Source organism: Aedes aegypti, chromosome 1, assembly GCF_002204515.2.
Source record: "Aedes aegypti strain LVP_AGWG chromosome 1, AaegL5.0 Primary Assembly, whole genome shotgun sequence".
Classification (NCBI taxonomy): Eukaryota; Metazoa; Arthropoda; class Insecta; order Diptera; family Culicidae; genus Aedes; species Aedes aegypti.
In genome coordinates, this window is record NC_035107.1 from 151,316,679 (window position 1) to 151,342,064 (window position 25,386).

The 25,386-nt window shown below is 38.5% G+C and overlaps 1 protein-coding gene across 3 annotated transcripts in view; it reads left to right on the forward strand.

Moving 5' to 3' along the window:
• LOC23687751 (gamma-glutamyltranspeptidase 1) overlaps nucleotides 1–25,386 on the forward strand; it is a 698,533-nt gene that overhangs the window by 353,389 nt on the left and 319,758 nt on the right. For all 3 annotated transcript variants that reach the window (XM_021851045.1, XM_021851035.1, XM_021851054.1), the window contains exons 6-7: nucleotides 12,701–12,901; nucleotides 12,957–13,029. In XM_021851045.1, coding sequence (XP_021706737.1) covers nucleotides 12,701–12,901; nucleotides 12,957–13,029 — 274 coding nt within the window. The remainder of the gene's footprint in view (nucleotides 1–12,700; nucleotides 12,902–12,956; nucleotides 13,030–25,386) is intronic.

Here is a 25,386-nt window from a genome sequence, read left to right on the forward strand (position 1 = left end):
CTTAGCCGAGTGGTTAGAGTCCGCGGCTATAAAGCAAAGCCATGCTGAAGGTGTCTGGGTTCGAATCCCGGTCGGTCCAGGATCTTTTCGTAATGGAAATTTCCTTGACTTCCCTGGGCATAGAGTATCATCGTTCCTGCCACACGATATACGAATGCGAAAATGGCAACTTTGGCAAAGAAAGCTCTCGTTAATAACTGTGGAAGTGCTCATAAGAACACTAAGCTGAGAAGCCGGCTCTGTCCCAGTGGGGACGTTAATGCAAGAAGAAGAAAATCAGCTTGCTCTTACAGGGCGTGCTTCTCAGGCACAGAAATTGATAGCGAAGGAACAGACCCCCCTCCCCTCGTTTGTAGTGCTACGCTCAAATCAAACTGACCGTCGATCGACCGAGAGAAGATGCCGTCCGAAGCCAAACCCATCACCGCTGCCGCTGCCAAGAAGAAAAAGAGGAAGCAGTCCACAGCAGAGAATATGATTATACTAGAGAAACGCGGAGAGGTTTTTGACTTTATTTATAAACAATTTTTGCAATGACCATCAATAATTGAGGTCATTCAAACAATATTTTAGTGTGCGTGTCATCCTGTCAGTCGCCATAAGAAACCAAGCTTATCAATGACGTCACTTTCGTATCGCTTTTTACTAACACACATCCATCGTCATTTTTGCGTAACATCTCTTTGAGTCTCTTTGAATTTGCTCGATTGGAACCACGTTTGACGGTTCAATTGGAACCTTTGGTTTCAGAATCCGCGCTTCTCTATATAAACAAATTCTCTGGTCCACAGGAGAATGAGATGGCTGTGGCCGCAGTCCTAAACTGTGGCTGTGGCTGGCATCCGAGAAGGAGGAGGAGAAAAAGAAGTTCCTAAGCAAAACCCCACCCAAAGACTGACGCGATGAAGAAGCCGCCACCGCAAACCTCATCGGACAAGGAGGATTTCAACCAGTGCGCTGTCAAAATGGGTTCCTCGAATTCAACAATTCAATCGGCCTTTTTCAGGGCCAACAAATGTGTACTAAAGAGTTATTTGGGTAATATTTCCTTATGTGTAAATTCCATACTTGCTATAATCTCTTAATTCATCTCGTAGCATCATACAATATCTGATTTATTACGGATAATCGACAATACGAAAATTTGAGGATGTTTCCGAGGACGCTGCTGCGTGCCGTCGGGATGCAATAACAGCATAATGCTCATCTAGTAGATCCCTTGCCAAGACATCAATTTCATATAACTTATTTCCTATTTAGCTTATTTCTTCTCTTTTTCTGAGCTGGGAAAAAGGCTATATGACAACCACAGGGATAAAGTCGAAATCTGGAAACGTAGCTCAAGCTTGTGCGATTCCACATACCCAAAGATGGGCAGCTTCTCTGATCATCCGATCATCAGGCTTCTTGTAGTGGTGCCTAACGGAATTGTATCTTGACTCTACCGATGCTGCGATTATTACGAGGAGCTCTTACTAGCTCGAAAGTTTAAATGAAATGAACCGAATCAGTCGAAAGTAGTATGTTCTACATAATTTAAATGGCAGACGATGCTCCTCCCTTTCGTATTCTTCACCTTCTTCTGATCGATCAATCTGGGACATAAGGTATATGAAGTTGATGTCTTGGTTAGGGATTTACATATCTTTGAAAATTCATTGACGCGTTTGGATGGACAATAAAACATTATTTCAATAATTTAAAATAAATGAAAAAAACACGAATGCTTTGCCTTCGAGCAAATTTTAAATATTTCTGATCAAAGTTATGGAAATCGGAATTCGAAACTCAATACAAGCGTTAATATGAATGCTCTGTTTTATATAATACTAGTGGTCCCGGCAAACTTCGTCTTGCCATCAAGTAGGCTGTTGAAAAACGCTTTTGATCGTCCCTTATAAAATGACAGTTTCGTTCGCGCTCGTTTTTTCAACTTTCCCGGTGAACATCCTGTGATTTTTATACACACGAACATGTCGGAACCCTTGACGAACAAAACTGAGGAAGAATCATTCAAATCCGTTGACCCGTTCGTAAGCCATTTCGTGACATACAAACACCATTCCATTTTTATTTATATAGATGATATTTGCAATGGATTTCTTCATTGAAACTAACATGTAGAAAAAAATCAGATCAATAGATGCTTATTACAACTGGTCAAGAAGCAGTTTAGTGAACAGTATTTAAAATCTGTTGCAATTTTAATACATTTCCCAATGTCCGTACTCGAGAATTTAGGAAGTGTTTCCCCATTATATGATAAATCAACGATGCTGTTAGAAATGCCATACAATGCTGAGTACTATGATGTTATTACGGTCCGACGGCGTTGCAGCGGCGTCTGCGAGTAAATTCTCAAATTTTATGAGATTATGTGGGATAAATTATGTGAACCAAATCAAGTTTTGTACAATACCGTTAGATTTAGATCATGATAGATAAATCAGGAAATATTATTCAATAAACAACAGCAACAGGGTAGCGGATCACAGGAATTTAGTCGAAATCTGGAAACGTAGCTCAATCTTGAAATCTTGAGCGATTTTACAAGCCAGACGCTTGATAAGCAGCTCATCGGACCAGCAACTCAGGGGGCTTCTGGTATTTGTTCCTAACGGGATTGCCTCTTGACCACCAATGGTGATTTTATCACGAGTCGAAATCTTGAAGCGCGGGTCAACAGCTCCTCGGCCGATGAAATTTGCGGCGGCGATGACGATGGCTGAGTGAACGCAAACAAGCAGTGAACCGCAAAGCGAGAGTGATTCGCCCGACCGTGTCACAGTTCGATCGCAAATTATCCTGTGGACTGCTTCCTCTTCTTCTTCTTGGCGGCGGCAGCGGTGATGGCTTTGTCTTCGGACAGCTTTTTCGCTCGGTCGACGATCAGTTTGATTTGACAGAAGCACGACAAACGGGGGTGTCCTTCGCTATCGATGTCAGTGCCTGAGAAGCACGCCCGGTCAGAGCAAGCCGATCTGTTGCCTGCTGAGATGCGATCAAAGTAGAGAGTGAAAAGCAAATGACGTCAAATTTTCTCTAGCACCCCTATTTATAGATTTGCTTGAAATCAACGTTCTCTTTCAAAACAGTTATTAAACTATTTGGACAGGTATGTGGGATTCAGTAAGTAAATGACATGAACCTTTGATGAATTGTCTTTCGATCAAGGAATCAAGGAATTTCGTTAAGCCAGCAAAAAGTTATAAGAGTTTAAAATATTTCATGCCAACGTAACGCTCTTAGTTTTGAAATTCCAATTTCACTCCTGCATAGAGAAGGAAGACGTAGTTCTACGTCAAAACATGCACCGCGTTCCAGATTACCTGTAGCAACCATTTATCTGTTACCCGCAACCTCAAATATGCCTTCTCATTCTGCCTCGAATGTCATCCGGTAACATCCTGCAGACCGTTGTTACACCATCTGAACACGTACGGAAACGATTGTAGAATGTGTCGAACAATGCCATCTTCGTCCAGTCATTTAGCCAGATAGAATGTCCGCCGGTATACCGCGGTATTCACCCTTTCTGACGCGGGAGGGACACGTGGTTCCCCTGAGTCACTCCGCTCTCTCCGCAACCCTGCCATTTTTTATTTTCGATCCTCGGGGCATCTGATTTTTCCAACACGTTCAGACTTATGGCTGAAATTTACCAAATCGTTCTTAGCTAAGGGGTGCGAATTGGATATCCACAAGCAGCCAAAGCAAAGCAAAGCAGCTCAAATTTTCATCAAAATGATTATAGTACGCCCAAGAGTGGAGGGCGACTGTCAAATGGGAGTAAAATTGAAAAGCCACCAACCTAAGTCCAGAACCAGTTTTAAAGCTTAACGCGGAAAAGTCAAAATTATTATTCGCAAAATTACACGTAATCAATGCGCTTTTTTTTCTAAGCAATGGGGGGATAATCTGCTCAACAGACGCCGTGTGGGGTTGGGGAGCATTTACTACATGCAAGCAGTAAACAGGACTACACCCCCGATCCACTAAACCAGTGATTCCCAAAGTGGGCGGATTCGCCCCCCTGGGGGCGATTTTCAGGCTCAAGGGGGCGAAAATTTGTAAAACAGAATTTGGGGGGCGAAAAATTCAGAAAGGGGGCGAAAAGGGGAGCACGGAAGCATTTAAAAATAATTACTGATAATTTTTTTAGGACACACATCTGAAGGTTAATCAATTCCAAACTTAACAAATTCGAGGAATATTTTACCTTGGATCGATATACATGTCGGACTCGATTATTCGGAGTATCGATTTTTTTTCACTCCGAATAATCGAATCACTAAGAAAAAAAAAATGAAATCTTTGACAAAAGAACTGAAATATTGTCTTTTTTCGTCATTTTATTTATATGAGGCGGTGGCGTAGCCAGAAATTTTTTCTAGGAAGAACAGGATCTTTGTACAAGAAAAATAAATTTGATCGGCATACATAAAAACCACTTTTTCAAACCTCCCTTTTCTTAAATACGTTATAAACTGCTAAACCATTCATATTGTATATTGCAATACCAAATTATTTCAAATTTATGCATACAAATTGAAAAACAAGAACATCAAAAAACAAATTCCGGATAATCGAGTCTAAAATTCCGGATAATCGAGTCCCCGGATAATCGAATCTCCGCATAATCGAGTCTGACCTTTATCTCCAATCAGGGTTATTTTAAAATTATGATAGACTTCACTTGATAATTGTCAAATACATGTATTCAGGTTTTTAATATCATGTGAGTTTTAAGAATGGTCGGTATTTAAGATTTTCACAAGATTGGATGATTAGTAACAGATAACATTTAAAACACAACATATGTTGAATGTACAAGAATTTTTAGTACTTTTTATGGCAATTCCCAATATTATATATGGATTTTTTCATGTGGGAACTTTGAGGTTAGGAAGCTAATATGTCTTTCATTGGCATCCAGCTTTTTACAGAAAAAAAGGAGATTCGGTTGCACTCTTTCTTATAATTTCTTATGGTACAAATCATTTTAGAGACAAATTTTTCTTGGTGTTAGAAAAAAAATACCGTAAAACGGGGTATCTTTGATAATGCGGGTAACTTTGATAGTGCGTAACCCACCACATACTAAACGGAATATCATAATTTCTGTTAATCGGTTAAGCAAAACGAATGCAAAACTGAAGAATATTAGTATGACACTCCATATAAAAGCTGTTTTCATTTGAATCGAGACCATTTGAGGCTTTTTACACGAATATTAAAAATTGACACAATTTTAGCATTTTTGAAACGCTTACAAACAATCTGTTCTACGATCACTATTTGATGTACTTTTGAATAGTTGGCCACTTATATTTGGTAGCCTTGTTATCATAGAACTTAAATACAGTCTCAAATCTCTTAGCGAAAAGCATTTTCACATACTGGGACCATTTTTGTAATCTAAGCCAGAAATTTCCATATAACGTTAAACGCCTATAGGTATGCAATGCCCTACAAATGTTCGTAATTCATTCAATTTTGTTCGATGCATACTCCATTATCAAAGTTACCCCAAAACAGAAAACCGACTTTCGATTATATGAAAAATTATATATCCATTCAGAATAAATCTTTTGGCAATCTATCAACAGCAATCGATAGGTAGGATGCCAGTACTTGTTTTAAAAATATAAATTATAATTTTTTGAAACAGCATGCATAAATATTCAAGTTTTCTTCGAAAAAACTATCAAAGTTACCCCGTTTTACGGTACTCTTTTTTATATTACATTGGAATATGAGTTAAAAAACATTCTGGATTTTCATATATTTGTTCAGTTTTTTTTGGATTGAATGAAAACAATCGTTCCCTGAAACGTCAAACATTTATTATTTACAATTTCTGAAAATTATTGGAGTAATATTATGAACAAATGATAAATCAGTATAATAATCCCCAACTACGTCAAAAGTCGGCGCCTATGCATTTATTATATTCAAATAGTTTAAACTGGGCTAAGCTTGTATCAAAAACTAATTCAGTAGCCTGTAATGCACGCAAAATACTGTTAAAATTGCTATTATAAATTTCAGCCTAGTGCATCATTCCTAATAATTTTGGGATATCGATATTTAAGAGAATATTTTTAAATGTGCATAATAGTTTTTGTACCATGATTCTGCAGATATGCGAGTCAAAGACATGTGTTGACGTACAGCACCAAATTACATAAAATATTGAAATCACATATCAGGGGGGCGATTCCAGATAAATGTTGGCCTCAAGGGGGCGAAAGTTGAAAAAGTTTGGGAAGCACTGGTCACTAAACCATTTCCATTGCCGCCAAACCCTTCGTCTCTCCGGGACCACCAAGAAGGCATTGCTTCGGAGAGGGGCTATTGCACATCGCATCCTCCAGTTTAGCTGCGTAGCCATGCAGCAACGAACATCGATGACACGCTTAAGGGGGTCCACCAAGGTAGCATGCTGGCGCTTTGCCAGCTTCCCAGATGGTTCTCACCTCCCGTTGTCCGCTGAAAGCGGGCAGGGTCGACCACTACGCCCGCGCCCAGCTGCACCGCAGGTATCAAGAACTGATACTGCGGGCTTCGCAATTTGACCTACTGAAGGCTCAGGCCCTATCAGCTAGCACCAGCTGGGATTGCTGACGAAGGGGCCTCCACCTGTCCCGAACAACCAGAGGCTCGTACCAACCCAGTAGGCCGGCGCTACGACAGCAGCGCTACCAGGATGTTCTCCCCGCGGCCACTTAATCGCTGTAAGGGTCGATTTCGACCGTAGGGCACCGGTATGACCTACGTAGCCGACTGCGAACCCTTGGACCATCTGTTGTTTAGCGTCTGCACTAGCCACTCCTCGAGTCCACTCGCCACCTCCTTTGCAGTTCCGAGACGATGTGGGTGATAGCCGATGAAACGGCATTCCAGCCAAACTCGTCTTCACACATCTTCTGGACCAAATTGTCCGGAGTCGTGTCCCGACCGCATGTGGCTAACATGCGGTCACGCATTGTACGGAAACGCGGGCACACGAACAAAACGTGTTCCGCCGTTTCCTCTAAACCTGCACAAACTGGACATTCGGGAGAACCCGCATGACCGAAACGGTGTAGATACTGTCTAAACAAAGCAACCATGGCCCGAAAGGACCTGTGTCAGGTGGAATGTTAGTTCCCCATGGCGCCTATTGACCCAGATATCTAACCTCGGAATCAACCTGTGAGTCCACACTCCCTAGGTGGAACTGTCCCACGCACGCTGCCATTTGACCATGGAGGCCAGTCTGGCAGTCCTCAATGATGCTTGAAAGATATTTTTTGCAAGCCTTACTAAGGCAATCCATGAGACAGCTGCGATCAGCTGGTTTTTTTGTTTACCATGTGCTTTTGACGTTTCGCGATCGGAGTGACTTTTCGATTACAAAGGAAAATGTAAAGCTCCGATAACACTCGCATGATTTATTTACACTTTCATTTCGGTTGCATTCACACTTCTAGCTGTCAGTCCTATCACGAAAATGGACATGCCCTATATCAACTGCAGCGATTTGCAGTAGACAGGATGTCTCGGGCCCGATCTATCTGACAAGCCAATCGAGCCCTCTGTCACCATAGAAGATGGTGTCTTCATCATGTCGATAGCCTGGTCCTCATGGATAGCCTTGGTATTGGCGACGTGATACTGCAATGCGCTGTTGGCAATTTTATCAGGAAATTCGGCCAAATTCCCAAAATGGATGTTTTTGACAAAATTGATTACGCCTTCACCATTTGGTCGGAATTTTGTATGGTTGTTTACTTTTTAGAACCAGCAACATGTTGGGGTAGCAGTAAAGAGCCGTACTCAAGGGAGGTAGAGTACGCCTAGAAGTGCGCGGTCATTATTTCGCCACGCTAAAAAATGTTATACATTTTATGTGACACATAAACAATCAACTGTTGAAGAAACGTTTTACTTGGTCTTTTTGATGCGTAATATTTTCAGAACTTTTGTGAAATGTATTTACACTAACATATGGTCAGAAACTATCTGTTTCAGCTGATTTATTGCCCTCATCAAATTTGTGTAGCTTAGAGTGTGCACCTTGGAAATGGTTTCTTGCACTGTAAACTCGGCATTACTCTTTAAGCAAAGTATGCAATTCAACAGAAAAGTAATCGCCTTTCTCGATGCGTGGAAAATTTCTTGCAAGAAATGCTCAAGAAAAGCATTTTTCTTTGATCGCAGTACGCAGTTGAAAAGAAATGTCAATTCAAATGGAGCTCACTGTAGGAAATTTCTTGACCATTTCTTGGGCAGAAATTTTTACTTTTCTTGAGCGGAACAGCATACTTAGCTTTAATGTGGGAAAAATACCCTTTATTTTTTGATATATGGAAACGTCAAATAAAGGGTACTTTATTTTTTGAAAATAAAGGGTATTTTATGCCCATTTATATATTCCGTCTATTTACCCTTTAAAGCGAAGTATGCACTTCAACAGAAAAGTAATCGCCTATCTCGATGCCTGGGAAATTTCTTGCAAGAAATGCTCAAGAAAAGCAATTTTATTTGATCGCAGTACGCAGTTGTAAAGAAATGTCATTTCAAATGGAGCTCACTGTAGGAAATTTATTGACCATTTCTTGAGCAGAAATTTTTACTTTTCTGGAGCGGAACAGCATACTTAGCTTAATGGGTGAAAAAATGCTTGCAATTTTGGATATTAGATTCTCGAAACAGCGTTTGTTGTTCTTTATTTTGTTAATATTATAACAGTAATAAGCATTTAAAAATGCGAATATATCGAAGGTAGGTTTCCTTTCTTTTCTTTTCGCGTCATCTATCTAAACAAACAATAAAATATTTTATAGAATGACTTTGCTGCCCAATACATCCCGTTACATGTCCCGCTGCATAATCCTACCAGGAGCACCTGCCCCATTAAGCTTGTTGACGAATGGATTATTCTCTTGGATCAGAATGTTTGTAAATCTTGTATTGAATAAATCTTTCTCGTATTGATAAGTCTTAAAGCTGATGATTTTTTATACGAAAATGAATATTAAAATTAATTAAAATCTAATATATGCAAAAGAGTAAATTTTTTCTCTGTTTCTCAAAACCGATTTTTTGGATAAAGGGTAAATTTCACTCGTTGATTTGACGTTCAAGTCGTCTACCCTTTAATGAGTAAAGGCCCTTTACTTTTTTTATGAGTTAAACTAGTTTCTCTCAAAGAGGGTACTTTTTTACCCTTTAAAGAGTATTGGTCTAACAGTGTGCGCTACAAGCAAACAAACAACGGTTAGCACTGGTGGTAAAATTTGTGTTCAAATTGAATGATCAAAATGTTCGAGACCGCACCCCCCAGGTTCTTACCAGCTCGTATAGTTGTTGGTTGTAGTCTTAATTACTTACTTTGGGACACCATGGGTTTGAATTATCGATCAATAAATCTTAATTCCAACGAATCCAAAAATATAATCAACTCGTATAGGCCTGAGTGAAAGCAAAAACCCTCACCGCTCAGCGAATTCTTAACGGATTCAAATTATTTTTTGTCAGTTCACTGGCCCACATATCTAGTTTCTAGAAGTGGCCAGACAAACTCGGAAATATTGCTGTGGCTAGAGTTATTCCGGTGGGTCTCTGGGTCAAGTCGGTTAAAAAAGGGCTATTTTTTGGGACATGCCAGGTAACCTTTGTTTATTTGCAATGACAATCATTTTAATTTGCATAAATCATTAAGATCTGACATTCAACATTATAAATGAAGAGTTTTGCACCATTAAAAATATACCGGATGTGGCCAATCGGACGTAATGCCTGGAAGAACCGGCTGTAGATTTGTTGGATACTAAACTGTTTTAATTCTCGAAAAGTAGAAATCAAACATGATTGTGCGCTAAAATGCGTTCCCATAAGCTTGGCACAGATGTTCAGATACAAATTAGCCACTTTATCATAAGTTTGAGGCGTCCCGGGACCCGAAAATGATTATTTGTAGGATTAATCAAATGCAAAACTCATAGTTATCTAATTCAATCGTTTCTCAAAAGGTTTACACTGATGCAATTTTCTTTAAATTTCGTCATGTAGTGGCCACATTATAGCCGATTCCGGAAATTATCTGTGACTTGAAAATTGCGGTGAGGGTTTTAGAATTTTTGCTTTCACTCAGGCCTACACGGGTTAAAAAAAAAGCAGCCACGATTTTCGATGCCAAAGTTTGCAAGTAAATTAAAAAAGAAATTTTTTTAATAATTTTCAAAAATGCATGGAAGAAATGCATACTTCGTACGCTGGGTGATGCTAAAAATTAAAAAATGCAACAGATGTGTTAAATAATATCCTAAAAAGTATTTTCAGAGTTCTCCGTGATGGTTTTCTGCGAGACAAGTAAACAAACAACGGTTAGCATCCGTGGAAAATATTCTGTTCTTCTTGAACGACCTAAATATTCGAGTCCGCATTCGCCAGGGTAAAACCCACGATAAATATTGGTAGTTGAACTTTACCGTGTATCTTTTGATTAATAAAAATTCATTATTTATAAAGCAATAAGGCAATCCATGAGACAGCTGCGATCAGCTGTTTTTTTGTTTACCATGAGTTTTTGACGTTTCGCGATTGGAGTGACCGTTCGATTACAAAAGAAAAAGTAAAGCCCTTCGCTTCGGTTGCATGCACACTTTTAGCTGGCAGTCCTATCGCGGAAAGTCCTCATGAATAGCCTTATTGTTCCTTGCATTGAAAAATTTAGTTGTGTCGCTGAATATAGTGACGTTTCTATCCAACGACTGCTTACCCGACGCAGCTTTTGATCACTTTACTCACTAATGGGAATCGCCTATCTCGATGCGTGGAAAATTTCTGGCAAGAAATGCTCAAGAAAAACATTTTTCTTTGATCGTAGTACGCAGTTGAAAAAAAAGTCAATTCAAATAGAGCTCACAATTTACAATGCTTTATAGTCGAGGCTACTATGGACATAGTCACATTTACTACACTGCTCTGTGATTTTTACCAGATTATAGTAAACTTAACAGATTTTTGTAGTCGGTTGAAAATCGTTGGTGCAGTTCTTAATTCTACCATGGATTCGGTAGATTATACAACAAAATTTGTTTGCGTGTGGTACACGCAAAAAAATTGTGCGGTAAAAATTACCATATTAGGGGGTTAACTTAAGCGCTCGCACCGGCAATTTTCAGCAGACCAGAAATGCGCTTGATTTTACCATGTCTGCAGTTGGAATCAGATTGTTGTAAATTATTTCTGTCAAATGTACTAGTAATGCGGCGGGGTGTACCGTAAACTTAGTAATTTGGTCTGAATTTCCATGGTAGTTTTAAGAATGGGCGTAGTCAGCTAAAATAGTTATTCTTACCACAGAATTTTTTCCCGTGTACATTTGACAGAAATAATTTACAACAATCTGATTCTGACTACAGACATGGTAGAATCAAGCGCATTTCCGGTCTGCTGAAAATTGTCGGTGCGAACGCTTAAGTTAACCCCCTAAGATGGTAGTTTTTACCGCACAATTTTTTTGCGTGTACATGCATCGTCGATAAAAAGGTCTACTTTCATGAACACAATGCACTTACACAACCGATCTATGATAAATGCCAAGCATGTCAAATATCAGTCATACCTGGGGGGAGAAGCCGATACAAAATTTCCGTACGTCAAGGTGAGCCGAGATTTCTGCTGTTACGAACTGTCACTGTGAGCCCGGATCTAAAGAGTGGACAAACATGAGAAAAGCGCGTAATTGATCAAAAAATATTTTTGCGTTTCATCCAAGTTGACAACAATCGGTTGAAAATCAATTCCTGTACGTCCAAAAAGCAATGTCATGATAACACCTTTTTATTTTTTGAATATAAGTATTGAAACACGCATCTTTTCACTCTTTTCAAATAAAAATGAAAATAAAATGCACAGAAAACTATGGCCCTTTTCCCATGTTTGTCCAGAAAGATCGAAGGTGCAAAACAAAAGAAAACTAGTGATTTTCTTCAAGCCTGCCTTGATTGTCGTTGGTGAACTGGAGTTATCTTGCAGTTTTTAAAAGTTTAGTTTCATATTTCGTGTGTAGTATCTGTGTCTCCCTCCCAGAGTAATACCTTGTCGCCGAATGCTGGCAAACAAATCTGGACATATATTTGAAAAGGGCTCAAGAGGTCTTGAGCCTTTTTTTTACAAACGCTGCTTTTGAGCCCTTCTTAGCTCGCCCACGCAAACTAACACCACTATCAGAAAGATTGGTGTTAGCTCTTCCTTATAGTGGTATTGGTGAGCGTGATCGAGTTGAATTGGGCTCAACAGCGTCTTTCAAAGCCAATGTTTACCAATGTCGATGTGCCCTTTTGAAATGTTTGTCCAGAAATGCTGGCGGAAACAAAAGGGTGGGAATAAAATTTTGAGGTTTTCACGCAATATGTTCTTTTATACTCGACCGTAACACACGTGTTTGTTTTCATATTGTCGTTGCGTATCATTCCGCTTGATCCTCCGCTTATGATTTCTTCCTGGTATTCCAACAGTGGAGATGAAGGGAAATATAGAACTGCACGATCAAACTTTTCTGATTTCACCTCAATATTTGCATCAATATATTTATGTCACACTCAGAAGACATAAACATATTGACGAGTAACATCAATCCATCAATATATTTATGCCATCTAAGTGCTGCCAAATCTGACAATATTGAATTTCATTTGAATTTCAGCCTACACATTGGATGCAAGAGAAATAACTGCTATAGCGGCGACGCAAAATATGCATTTACATGATCCCTTAACAACAAATGAAGGACCATTGTCTATTGCCACACCTGGGGAACTTAAAGGTTATTGGGAAGCACATAAACGGTTCGGAAAGCTGAAATGGAAAGAAGTTATGGAACCAACGTTAAATATTTGCAGAAATGGTGAGCAATTTCGTATAGATGTAGTATGTATCTATTGCAAACGTTATAATTTCAGGCTTCGAAATGTCCAAACATATGTCAGATTCCTTGCATGTAAATCTAAATGTCAAAAATGACCAAGGGTTGCGGTGAGTACATACATCATGGTTTTACATTTTTGTCATTATTTGTTTTGCACTAGATTTATATCCGATATATTTATCAATAATCAAACTGAGCGCTACAATGAGTAATAGTTTAATTACAAATTGTTGATTTTTGTTCTTATTATTTATGTTGACCCTTCACCAAGGATGGAAAAAATCGGCTCTAGCGACTAACAACATAGTATTTGAATGGTTTAAGAGGGCTTTTGCTCCTGCCGAAGCATGGTTTAAACAGCTCACTACGCGCACATGGTAAGGACATATGGAGCATCTGATGCACTGTTTGTCGCGGGACAAACCGTTTGTCGGATGTTGTAACATGTTGCGATTAACATTAATCAAAACGCGTTCACGGCATAATTTTTCACCCAAACCATGCCCGATTGACTTTTGGATCAACAATGGCATACCAGAAGGTAGATCACGGAATAAAAGTTATGACTTAGGTTTGCGAACAATTCTCGCATAACTTATGATCTCGCCCTAAAAGCCATTGGTAACCATGTGTGTAGTTCGTTGTTTCTGAGAATTTTAATGGATTTACACCTTATTTAACAACTCTATGGTAAGGAAAGGATCATTCCCTACCTGCCAGTGGTATTTGTTTGTATGCTTATTCATTCAATTGCTCAGAAACAACGAGCTACACACGTGGTTACCAATGGCTTTTAGGGCGTTATCTCAGATTATGCGGGAATTAATCGTTAGCCCACAGGCCGAGCGATTCATTTTTTTGCGGAGCGAAGTTTGTTGTTAGGACTTGACGACTAATGGTTTATCGTTGTTGCTATGCATGACACAGAACAACCGCGATGCATAATTTATTTTATCATGATCACTAGATTTCCATCCTTGCCCATCACGTTTTTTTTACAAACACAGCAGAAATATCACAATAGTGATAGGATGGCTAAAGCTAAGAACTGATAGAATGACGGAATGTGAGAAAATTTAAAATCAGCATCCATTGAATAAATTAGGCAGCTAATATCAGGTGTCCGAGTGCATGGTTTTTATAGCGTTATGGCCGGTACGCTGATCATAAGTACTGTGCAAAAGGATAGGACAAGAAACGGTCAAGGAATGATTCCGCTACCGAAATTACTTGAGCTGTACGCTGCTGAGAAGTAGAGCTGATTTCATAACATCGGTAACGCCTGCTGTACAAATCAAATGGAGCTGTCACTTTTCCGTACGTAAAAATGTGCCGATCAATTATTCCGCAAGTAAGGCTGTGAACCGTTTCACCAGTTCGTTTAACTATTAGTTAAAATTTGACATTTCGATAGTTATTTGTGACATTTTGCTCATACTGGATCAGCTGTCAAAATTACTTCGGTAAAAAGGAGAAATTTTACTTGACCGCTTTACGTTTCAGGTGCATACTACGCATTAACGTTGTTACGGTATACTTCATTAATGGGTTACATACATGGCCTGATTCGTTACTCACAACATAGTTACGCACATGCGCTTGTGTCTATGCACACAAAAACGGAGATGAACCAGCCTAGGGCTGAAAATCTCCTTAATAAAGCTATAATAATAATAATATGCACACAAAATCGCTAAAAGGCAGGCTATCGACATCGATGGAGACACCATCTTCTATGGTGACAGAGGGCTCGATTGGCTTGTCAGATGGATCGGGCCCGGGACATCCTGTCTACTGCAAATTGCTGCAGTTGATATAGGGCATGTCCATAGGCTGCTAAAAGGCAACGCGAAAAATATTTGTAAGGCGAAATGCATCTAATGAATTATTTCTCAAAATTGGGAACTATTCTTGAAAAAATATTTGGTACCGGTTGTTCGTAATGATAATGACTGTCACGCCTACCAATAGAAATAATAGTAGTAGAACGCTAGTGGCGTAGTTGTCACAAAACTGATTTTAATTTTTATTACCTTACATTTTGGTTTTTCATTGTTTGTTGAATACCATGACGTTGTTTTGGTTCTTAAAATTAATCTGCCACTTTGAGGCCCGGTATTCACGCTGTCAGTTCGTGGCAAACTAGATGTTGGTAACACGAACAGCAGCGACATTAGCATTCTTAGGTTAATGCTTCTATTCGCCTACCAAATCTAGAAAGATTCGCGAATTAGGCGAAACTAACAAAATGTAGACAATTCAAGAAAATATGGCGTTGAAATTGTAGCTTGATTGTCTATTCACTGTACTTAAACTTTTCCCCTATCGATAATTAAACTATTCAAAAACGCAAATTAGTAGAAGACGAACCTCATTCAAAACCACACACTGTATTGTTTACGCCTGTGTTTTTGTTTATCAAAGTGATGGGCGCATCTGAAATCGAAATCAAAACACGGCGAGAGTAAACGGCGACACTGCAAACAAAAAATAAACAAGGCGTACATGGTGGGCTAACTTGGAACCAGAATATAAACACGGCGCAAAAGTAATAGGCGACACTGAAAATAATATCGATTACAGGCTCATAACATTGGGCGATACTGGCATTCTCGAGTACGTTTTAGGCGAAACCTTATAATATTTTTTTAGTACGCAATAGCTAGATAAATTGAAGGAGATGTGTGTGGTGTTCATGAGGATTTTAAAACTAGGTTTATGGAATGTGTATTAAAGTGAAAAGGTTTAAGTTTGACTATATTTTCTCTAATTGGGATTAAAAATTGCACATGAGAATTTCATTGGTTATTTTCTCATTGTTATTGATTTGTCAGATAGGCCCTTATCGCGAATCCCTCTCGAAATAGTTTTTCGATTAAAGCTTCCACTCACAAGATATTCGACGTTAGATGTCTTTCCCCATACAAAATGCAATGAGAAAACTTCTGCTGATCAACTGTGGACAAGAGCGAAGCAGATAATCCATTGGATACTAGCAACATTCATGTTTCGTTTTAATAATCTCATCATGACTGCTTTCAGGAGCAAGGCAGGGGAATATACCTTGTTCTAATCATAAACAAGAATATTAAAAGCATAAATATCGATATCCTCGGCCAAAAAAAAAACTACCGATAAAAAAGGACCGATGGACCGATGGATACTCGAAGAAAGAGAGGAATCGCGTTTGAACTAAACACTGAGGGCAACACACTCTGTTTTTCTGCTCAGAATTATACAAAAAGCAAAATCCATCCAGGGTCATCGAACGGGTTAAAAAGCATCCACAAACAGTGTTGTTGATCGGCGAGAGAATAGTACAGTCGTTAGTTCGTTATTCGTCTGCCCCTCCGGGACCATAAAGAAACACAACGTAGGGCCTGGTCAACCCTGGACGAAACATTGGTCGAACGATTTCTACTATTACGCTGATTTATTGCCCACCACCGAGAGGCAGTGCTCCTGCTCGGTGGGGGATACTGTATGGAACGGTTACAACTACAACTTACAACCAATGTTTCGTCCAGGGTTGACCAGGCCCTACGTTGTGTTATTTTATTGGTCCCAGAGGGGCAGACGAATAACGAAGCTACGCAAACTATTACTCTCACGTTGATTTATTGCCCACCACCGAGAGGCAGTGCTCCTGCTCGGTAGGGGATACGAAACGTAACGATCACAGCTTACAATCAGCAGAGAATCAGCGAGAGCCAACAATAATTTATCTTTTTTTTTTTTTATATTATTCAAACAGTTGAAAATTGGAATTTTCGGCACGCGAAAACAAATTTTCTCCAAATACATACTTCGGAGCTACGCCAGGCAACGTGCGCTGTGTAGCACACCAGATCTGTCCAGCGCAGTATGCCCGACGTTAGGTTCGATGTAGGAAAAGTGTACCAGTTATGGCCATAGTGGTTCCCTATTTGGCCATATGTAAAGTTTTGATAACTTCCACAATTTAAATCTTTTTGAATGCTTTAACATCAAGTTATATCTTAAATCTAACTAATACAACACACAATAATTTTCAAAATTTGAAGACATTAAAGTAATAACGTATGGCAAAATAGGGATCCACTATGTCCATAACTGGTACACTTACCCTATAGATTTAGAGAAAAATCGGTTTTCGCGTGTCGATGGATCCGGCTTTCAACTTGAGACGCGATATTCCCTCAATCGTGGTAGTAGAAGCAGCGCATGGGCCAGTCATTAAATGAACGTATTGTGTCATTCGGTTGACTGGTTCATTTCTTCTTTTTCGCAAACAAACAAAGATTTACTGCGTAGCCGATTGGTTCGGGCTGATAGTTATTGACGAGTTAATTCTAAAGTTTAAATGGGTTATTCTAATGATTTGGCCACTTGCTCCTCAGGGTCTATCCGGAAGAAATTGAATTTTAAGCGGACTCACTTCCCATGCTTTTTGCACCAGTCGAACAATCAATCAAGATAGAGTTGTGTTTGATCTTCCGACCTTGACGCTTGCTCCTGCGGGGGCCGGCGATGAGGGCAGGATCAAACATGTAGCGCGTCGGTCGAGTGAAAGTGAATAAAAAACCGCGATCGCTCAGTTGTGTTTGATCTTCCGACCTTGACGCTTGCTCCTGCGGGGGCCGGCGATGAGGGCAGGATCAAACATGTCGCGCGTCGATCGAGTAAAGTGAAAAAGTGCCGCTTTCGATTAGTTCTTTATGATCTTCCGACATTGACGCTTGCTCCTGGGCAGTGCTTCAAGAAGCCCGAGTAGTCGTCAGTTGTTTCCCTCACGGGTCGCGCGCCTATTTTCTCTGAGTGCTTTTATTGCGGCGCTCATTTTAAATCCACATCCAGCGGCGGCGGTAACGCGCAGAAGATATGCGCGCAATTCAAACGCAACGCACATTCGAGTAGGCTTGGATTTTTTCGTTTTTCAAGGACGCAAATGTTTCAAATTTGCTAATCTGAAACATTTGGTGATTTTCATTTTCAACTGCGACGGTATATCGACATTTTATGATAATCGCATTACGTGGAATTATCTTGCAGAGCACAATATATAGCCGAGCAAACGACTGAAGCTGAAAGAGGATTGTTGCTGCTCAATGATGACGGATTAATTGGTGAGCTTCGTTCATGCTACAGTTCCTAATCTATAAAATATGTATGACTGTACCGTTAATCGTTACAACGGTGAGATGTATATATGATGTTTCAAAAAAATATGAATGGTTCGTCACTGTGAGTGTCGACATAAACTCTGATTCATAAATTATTTTTGTCTAAATATTTTTTTATTCAATACACCTTCTTCTTTTTACCTTTATTTTTGTAATTAAAAATAAAACTTTGAATGGTTCGACACTTCAAGTGTAGACTTCCGAAAGGTTCACTTTATTCAACAAACTTTGAAAGGTTCGTCACCTCAAGTGTCGGCATAATTTTTCTCTACATAGATATTGTTCATATCAAATGAAAATATTATATTTACATATAAGCATGTTTATATCTCACAATTAATTATTTATCATGGTCTAATCGCTTATCAAAGTGAATCCTGTGACCCAACGATCCTTCCCATTAACAAACTTCCCTCCCAGTAACCTTTGTGGAGATGCAGAGGCAAACACGGTCTCCAAATAGCAAAGGTTACACACTAACATTCCTTCCCCCAATCCCACAAGACTGCAAGGACGTGGCCGGCGCCGTTATTGACCATGTATAAATAGAGGCACTGAATTATGCACATTGAAGAAGATTATGGCCAATCCCAGCCGAACTTCTAGTTGATTCTTTGTGCATTTTCACTGACTTCGGTCAATCACGGAATAGCAACCATTGATATGTGTAGTCAGTCTAAGCTAAGCTAAGCTAAGTCGAACAATCAATCAAGATAGGGGAAAAGGAAGAATGTGGTCATAAAAAATATATAATATTCTAATTTAGGGATTTTTACCATAAAAATAGTGTTCTGTGAAATTTTCAGCTTCCTAGGTGATGATTTAAAGGTGGTCCAAAGACAATGTAAGTTTATATTGAAATTGCTATGGAGAAATTTGAAGAATGAGTTTTTACTATGGCATAATAAGTTTGTACTTACATAACAATACTAGCGTGTTTGGAACATTTCTCAAACTTTTTCCATAGTAATTTCCATATAAACCTACAATGCCTTTGGGCCACCTTTAAATCGCCACGTAGAAAGCTGAAAATTTCACATAACACTTTTTTATGGTAAGGATGGTAAGGAATATATGGGAGATTGGATTCTCAAACATTTTTAAATTGTGAACCGCCCTAATGGTTGGTGCACATGGTCTTTGGTGTCAGGTGGATATAGTCCATTTTACAAAACGACAACACTGATGATATTGCTGTTACTTTCACCCGTTACGACACCGCCTTCTGTCAAAGTTTCATTCATAAAATAAGCGATCAGCTATTCAAAAACGTCTCGAAAAATGGACTATTGGATATGTTTTTTTAATTCAAATTATAATAGGGTTGTAAAGGGAATCTGACACCAAGAAAAAGGTGTAGGAAAGGATAGGGTTTCTTACACTAGATTTATTTATTTCATTTTCAAGTTGAGTTTATATATTTTTTTATTTTATTTCATGACCAAAAATTCAAAATAATTTAACAAAAAAATTATTTAACAACTCAAAATAAAGTGTACAATGGGGATTCGCTAGTTGGGGGTCCGCTACATAGAATGACTCGATGGTTGGATGTTCGCTGGTTGGAAAAAAAATCCAACTAAAAAGCACTTGAATGTCAAGAGAGATGTCAAACTGACTTTGACGTCTGAAGTCTCCATATATAGAACAAATGTGTATATACAGCCATCCCATGAAAAACCGATCTAGTAGGTCACCGAATTCCGTGAAAATTAGCTATTTTGTTCCTTATTCGAAATAAGGATACACGTATTTTTGGAGTTTTTGATTAGGGTGACCATTTCCGAAATAGAGTGACCAGAAAAATCGCGATTTGGCAAAAAATTTATTTTTAAAAGAATTATAACTTTTGAACCGTTCGACCGATTTTCAATCTTTTTACACAAAACGAAGGCTAAAGATTTTGACTTTTCAGGAAAAATATAAAATTTCACAAAAATTTTGTTTTTACATGAAAAAACACAATAATTTCCGTTTTCTCGTGTATTGAAGGCCTCGGGACCAAAGGGGCTATTGCTGTTCTCATTTTTTGAAAGTTCAGAAAATTTTACGTTTACTGTCAAATTTTCAGCGATGTATGTTTTGTTGTTTTTGAGATATATTTTTTTTGAAAATAAAAAATCAGACATTTTTCATAGGCACAGACTGTAGACGTATTTTACAATTTCATAATACTCAAAAGGTGTACAATGTCACAAGTGTTGCAAAACATTTTTATGCGTGAGAAAAACAATGTACTACGCAATTTAACAGCAAAAATGAATATAAGATATTATACAGTACAATTGACTGTAGAATTCAAATGCATACTGATGGCAACTTTCTCCGTCCGTGAGAAGCGAGAGAAGAGAGGAGAAAACTGCCAAAAATAGTAAACAACACACGCATGGTGTGAAAAATGCTTATAATTTTGGTCAAAAAACATGTTTTCACTACCAAATGAAATAAATTGTGATTTTGAGTTTTCATGAAGTTGTTGATGAATTCATATCGACAATAATACCTTTGTATGAAACGTGTGCAAGTAACACTACCTACATAATTTTGTTGGTGGAAGTATACATGAAACATGATGATTCATTTTTGGCCGACGCACATAACATTGTGCTCCGCCTTGTTGGGTGGCTCGAGAGGGTGGCAACATTATGTTTACGTGCTCAATGAACCTTCACCTTAAGGAAGATGCGCGAAGAAATAGGCGGACAAGAATTAGATAACCCATTGAATGAACAGATCGTGACCGGGGAGCCAAATGAGAATGAGAATAATGAGAATGAGAATGGTGAAGAGCAGGTTAATGAGATAGATGATGACGTCGAATTGGAGGATGCAGTAGGAGGTGTGGATATGAATGATAGGGAAAAAGTTACAAAGCTTTCGGAAGAAAACGCTAAATTGAAAGAGGTAGTGAATCAACTGATCAAGCGGTTTCACGTTTTGGAAACTTCTATAGTAACAATGCCACATGAACCGGAGCAAATAAAGCGGAATATTAGCACATCATTTTTATATCCTGCAAATAAAAAATAAAATAATAAGTTAATCAGTCCACAGTCCGGGAAGTCTCTCCTCTTCGTCAACTGCAGCCAGTACTTATAGCTCAGTAATATCGTAGGTACAAACAGATAAAAGGTACCAAGTCAAAAGGTAGAATAATTAATATAACTTGAGATAGGTAGACATGACAGTCCTTTCCCCTTTAGAAACTTTCTAATAACTCTTTAAAAGCCACTTACAAGTTGCAACAACGAACAACCGAAAATATATCCAAAGAATTCCACGATCTTATCTTAAATACGCAAATTTGCTAATTCCATGACTACAACAAAACATTCAAATCATTGGATTTTACTGCTCAACATTACATTTGACAAATTCGTCAATACTAAAGAACAAATTCGTTCATCTCAATACAGCAATCGCTTCACAAAAGAACAACCATGTTCACAATAAACGACAATTTCGTCAGCTCTGAAGAACAATTTGGTTCAACTCAAATCGGCAATTTCACCACACTTTCAAAAACAGATACAATTGGCATTTCGCCACCCCAAAGAAAATCGATTATCTTCAACACACGTTTCCATGATCCTCGTCGCCACTTTTATATCCTGCAAATAAAAAATAAAATAATAAGTTAATCAGTCCACAGTCCGGGAAGTCTCTCCTCTTCGTCAACTGCAGCCAGTACTTATAGCTCAGTAATATCGCAGGTACAAACAGATAAAAGGTACCAAGTCAAAAGGTAGAATAATTAATATAACTTGAGATAGGTAGACATGACAATCATTAGAAAGAAGATCGATTCAAAGTGAGACTGATGCGCGTGATAACGTTAATGAAGAGTAAGATTTTTATCAATGGGTAAAAACAAAGTACGGATCAATTGAGAGTGTTGTTGATAGAAGTAGAGTACCGCAGATTGCCCAGCACGTTAATCAGGAAGTTAGTCAAGCAGTAACAGCGTAAAGGCCGAAAAACAGTAGGTTACCATTACATAAATGGTCGGTTAGATACGATGGTATGGATAACGGAAGAAGTTTGAATGAGTTTCTCAAAGAAGTCGAATTTAATGCAATGTCGGAAGGTTTTATGGAGGCAGGACTGTTTGTATCTGCACACCACCTTTTTACACGTAAGGCTAGATCGTGGTTTATGGAGGTTAATGGAAAGAACGAATTGCAAACATGGAAAAAATTGGTAAGCGAGCTTAAGAGTGAGTTTTTACCTGTAGACATTGACTACCAATACGAACGGCTAGCGAATGCGCGTAGACAAGGTCCAAGGGAGAAATTCCAGGACTATTATCTCGATATGGTTCGAATGTTTCGAAGCATGTCTCGACAGTGGGATGCGAGGAAGTTTGATGTCCTATTTCGGAATACGCGGGTGGATTGTAGAACAGCGATGTTGGCCGCTAACGTAAATTCCATTCCTAGAGTGAGGGAGTTTGGCAAAAAGTTTGACTCAATCAATTGGCAAGTTTACGCTAGAAAAGAGAGTAGGTTTGAGAGAGCTAAACCTGAAATAGAAGAGATTAGTCAAAAGTCACAGTACCGGCCAAGAAATGAACCAGAAAATAAATTTCAACAGGGATTTAAAGGAGGATATCAGGGACGAAATTTCAATCCGAATTACAAAAAGCCCAATAATCAATATGAACCCATAAAACATAGGAAAGAAGAAGTAAATAATCAGCAAAATTTTCAACAGAAGCCAAATTTTAAAACAAGTCAGGGAAATAATCAAACGGAAAATAAGAGACAACTCGAACCGTAACCTTCTACTAGTGAGACTAGCGCTCTACAAAGGATTGTTAAGGCGTACATTCCTGTTAAGCGTGGTGTATACTTGAATTGCCACGAAGAAGGACACAGTTTCCGAGACTGTCCTGAAGAAAAACATGATTTCTGTGAGAAATGTGGATTGTTAGGCTTCTCCACACAGTTTTACCCATTCTGTCAGTCGAAAAACCTCAAAAAGACTGCTCAATGAGGCAGAGCAGTCTTGGTAACTCAGGAAGTCCTCAGACTATAGTGTCTAAAGATCCAACAGTCTTTCTCCAAGAATTAGGTTACTCGAGAGTCAATGGTCAAACCAATAAGCAGGAAGAGATTGCCAGTTTGCTCGTCAAGCTTAGTGGGGACGCTAGACCCTTTACGAAAATCAGTTTAATGGAATTTTTAAGATTGAACTTATTGGTCTTTTGAACAGTGGTGCTGCACGGACAGTTTTAGGCATCGGAGCCAAGAAATTAAAAAAATTAACTTATAACTCGTACCTTCTACTGTCACTTTAAAGACAGCAGCAGGTAACGATACGGATGACAGACATTCCAATAACGTTTAACGGAATAACAAAAATTTTAACTGTGATCGTCGCTCCGAAGCTTAACCGTAGATGGGTACTAGGAAACGATTTCTGACAAAAGTTTGGCATAAAACCCACAATGAGCAATTCTCGCTGAAACCAGGCCGCCATCGGCACCCATCGTTAGAATTCCAATTTTATGTCTCTGATCGCTAGCTTTCGATAAAACTTAAGGGTGGTCCTTTTTGTTTTCTCAAATTGCTGGACCCCTCGTACGCCAGCTAGCTAAACAGTTTGCAAAAAAGCCCATTTTTTGATAAATCTTGGGTATTTCTTCACGTGATATGTCTCATATTTCCCTTGGAACACATACCAAACTTAATGGCATCGTATAGAGAAAGGATATAGCTTTCATTTGAAGTTAAAAAAAATCCGGCGGCCATTTTGAATTTGGCCGCCATCTTGAATTTTGTTAAAAAAATCGTTTTTTCACCATTAGCGCACCGCTCGTTTTGAATTCTGAGATCACCATCAGAAAGCTGAGGAAAAATTGCGTAAGATAGGCTACAGAAACTAGGTGTGCAATGGTATTTACCCTATGAAATGAACGATTTTCTAAAACATGTTCCACGATTTTGACGTATATGGCGAGTGCAATCAATGCAAACATCATTTTTTGTACAACAAAGATACAAGTTTTCAAAAGTTAGTGTATTTTTCGAGTCAGATGAAGAATAGGAGTATTATTTTGAGTGAAAAAATCTGGCGGCCATCTTGGATTTTGACGCCATCTTGTTTTTAAGTAGTAGAATGAGTTTTCACCTTGATAACACTCAACATGTTGAATTTTAATGCCACCGTTACACTTACTATTCTTCTTGTTCTTCTTTTTCCTGACGTTACGTCCCTACTGGAATAGAGCCAGCCCCTAAGCTTCAAAAATAAATTAACAAGTAGAATTTTTTAACGCATATTTGCCACCTGAATGATTGTTCTGCATATCTGCGAGTTGAAAAATAGCATTAATTCTTTCATTTATTTGGTCTAAAACCATTGATAGAAATGAACAATCTGTTGAACAGCTAAAATAAGATAAGAAATAAAGAATCTGTTTGTTTTTTAACGGAGATCTTTAATTAATTAAACATGAAGAGCGCTGAGATGGTAAAAAATCATTCTACTGCTAAAAACTGAGATGGCGTCGAAATCCAAGATGGCCACCAGATTTTCCAAACTCAAAATGATTCACCTGAGTTTCGGCATTACGTCCACATTAGAACAAAGCCTGCTTCTCACCTTTCAATTTCGCTATTTTTCACATGCATGTTGGGTGTTAGTAAAAACAATACTTTATGATTCAGAAAATTAAGGATTTTTTTTGCTTAAAAATTTAAGATTTCCATTCTAAATTAATGCACTTTTGGAAATGTTTTACGTTAAAACTACAGATATTACCACAAAACTTACTAATGTCCCAACGCACAATTTATAAACTTCATTCGATGACAAAAAAGCATATGGTAAAAAAAATTTTTTTATTTCAATCAATGTTTTTGGACGGTTTTTATTCATTAAATTTATTTATTCATAATAACTGAATTCAAAGATATGTCGAAGAAATATTCTGTTATTAAAAATCGTATTATAAAAGAAAATTCCTATTTAATACCCTGTATTTATAACTAATAAAGCTGAGTATCAGGCTCGGTTCCACTAGGGACGTAACGTCAGGAAAATGAAGAATAATAAGAAGAAGAGTATACGTAACCTTGTTTTTATTGGTAACCTCTAAATTCGACATGCTGAGTGCTATCAAGGTGAAAAATTCATTCTACTAGTCAAAATCAAGATGGCGTCAAAATCCAAGATGGCCGCCAGATTTTATCACTCAAAATAATACTCCTATTCTTCATCTGACTCGAAAAATACACCAACTATTGAAAACTTGTATCTTTGTTGTACAAAAAATGATGTTTGCATTGATTGCACTCG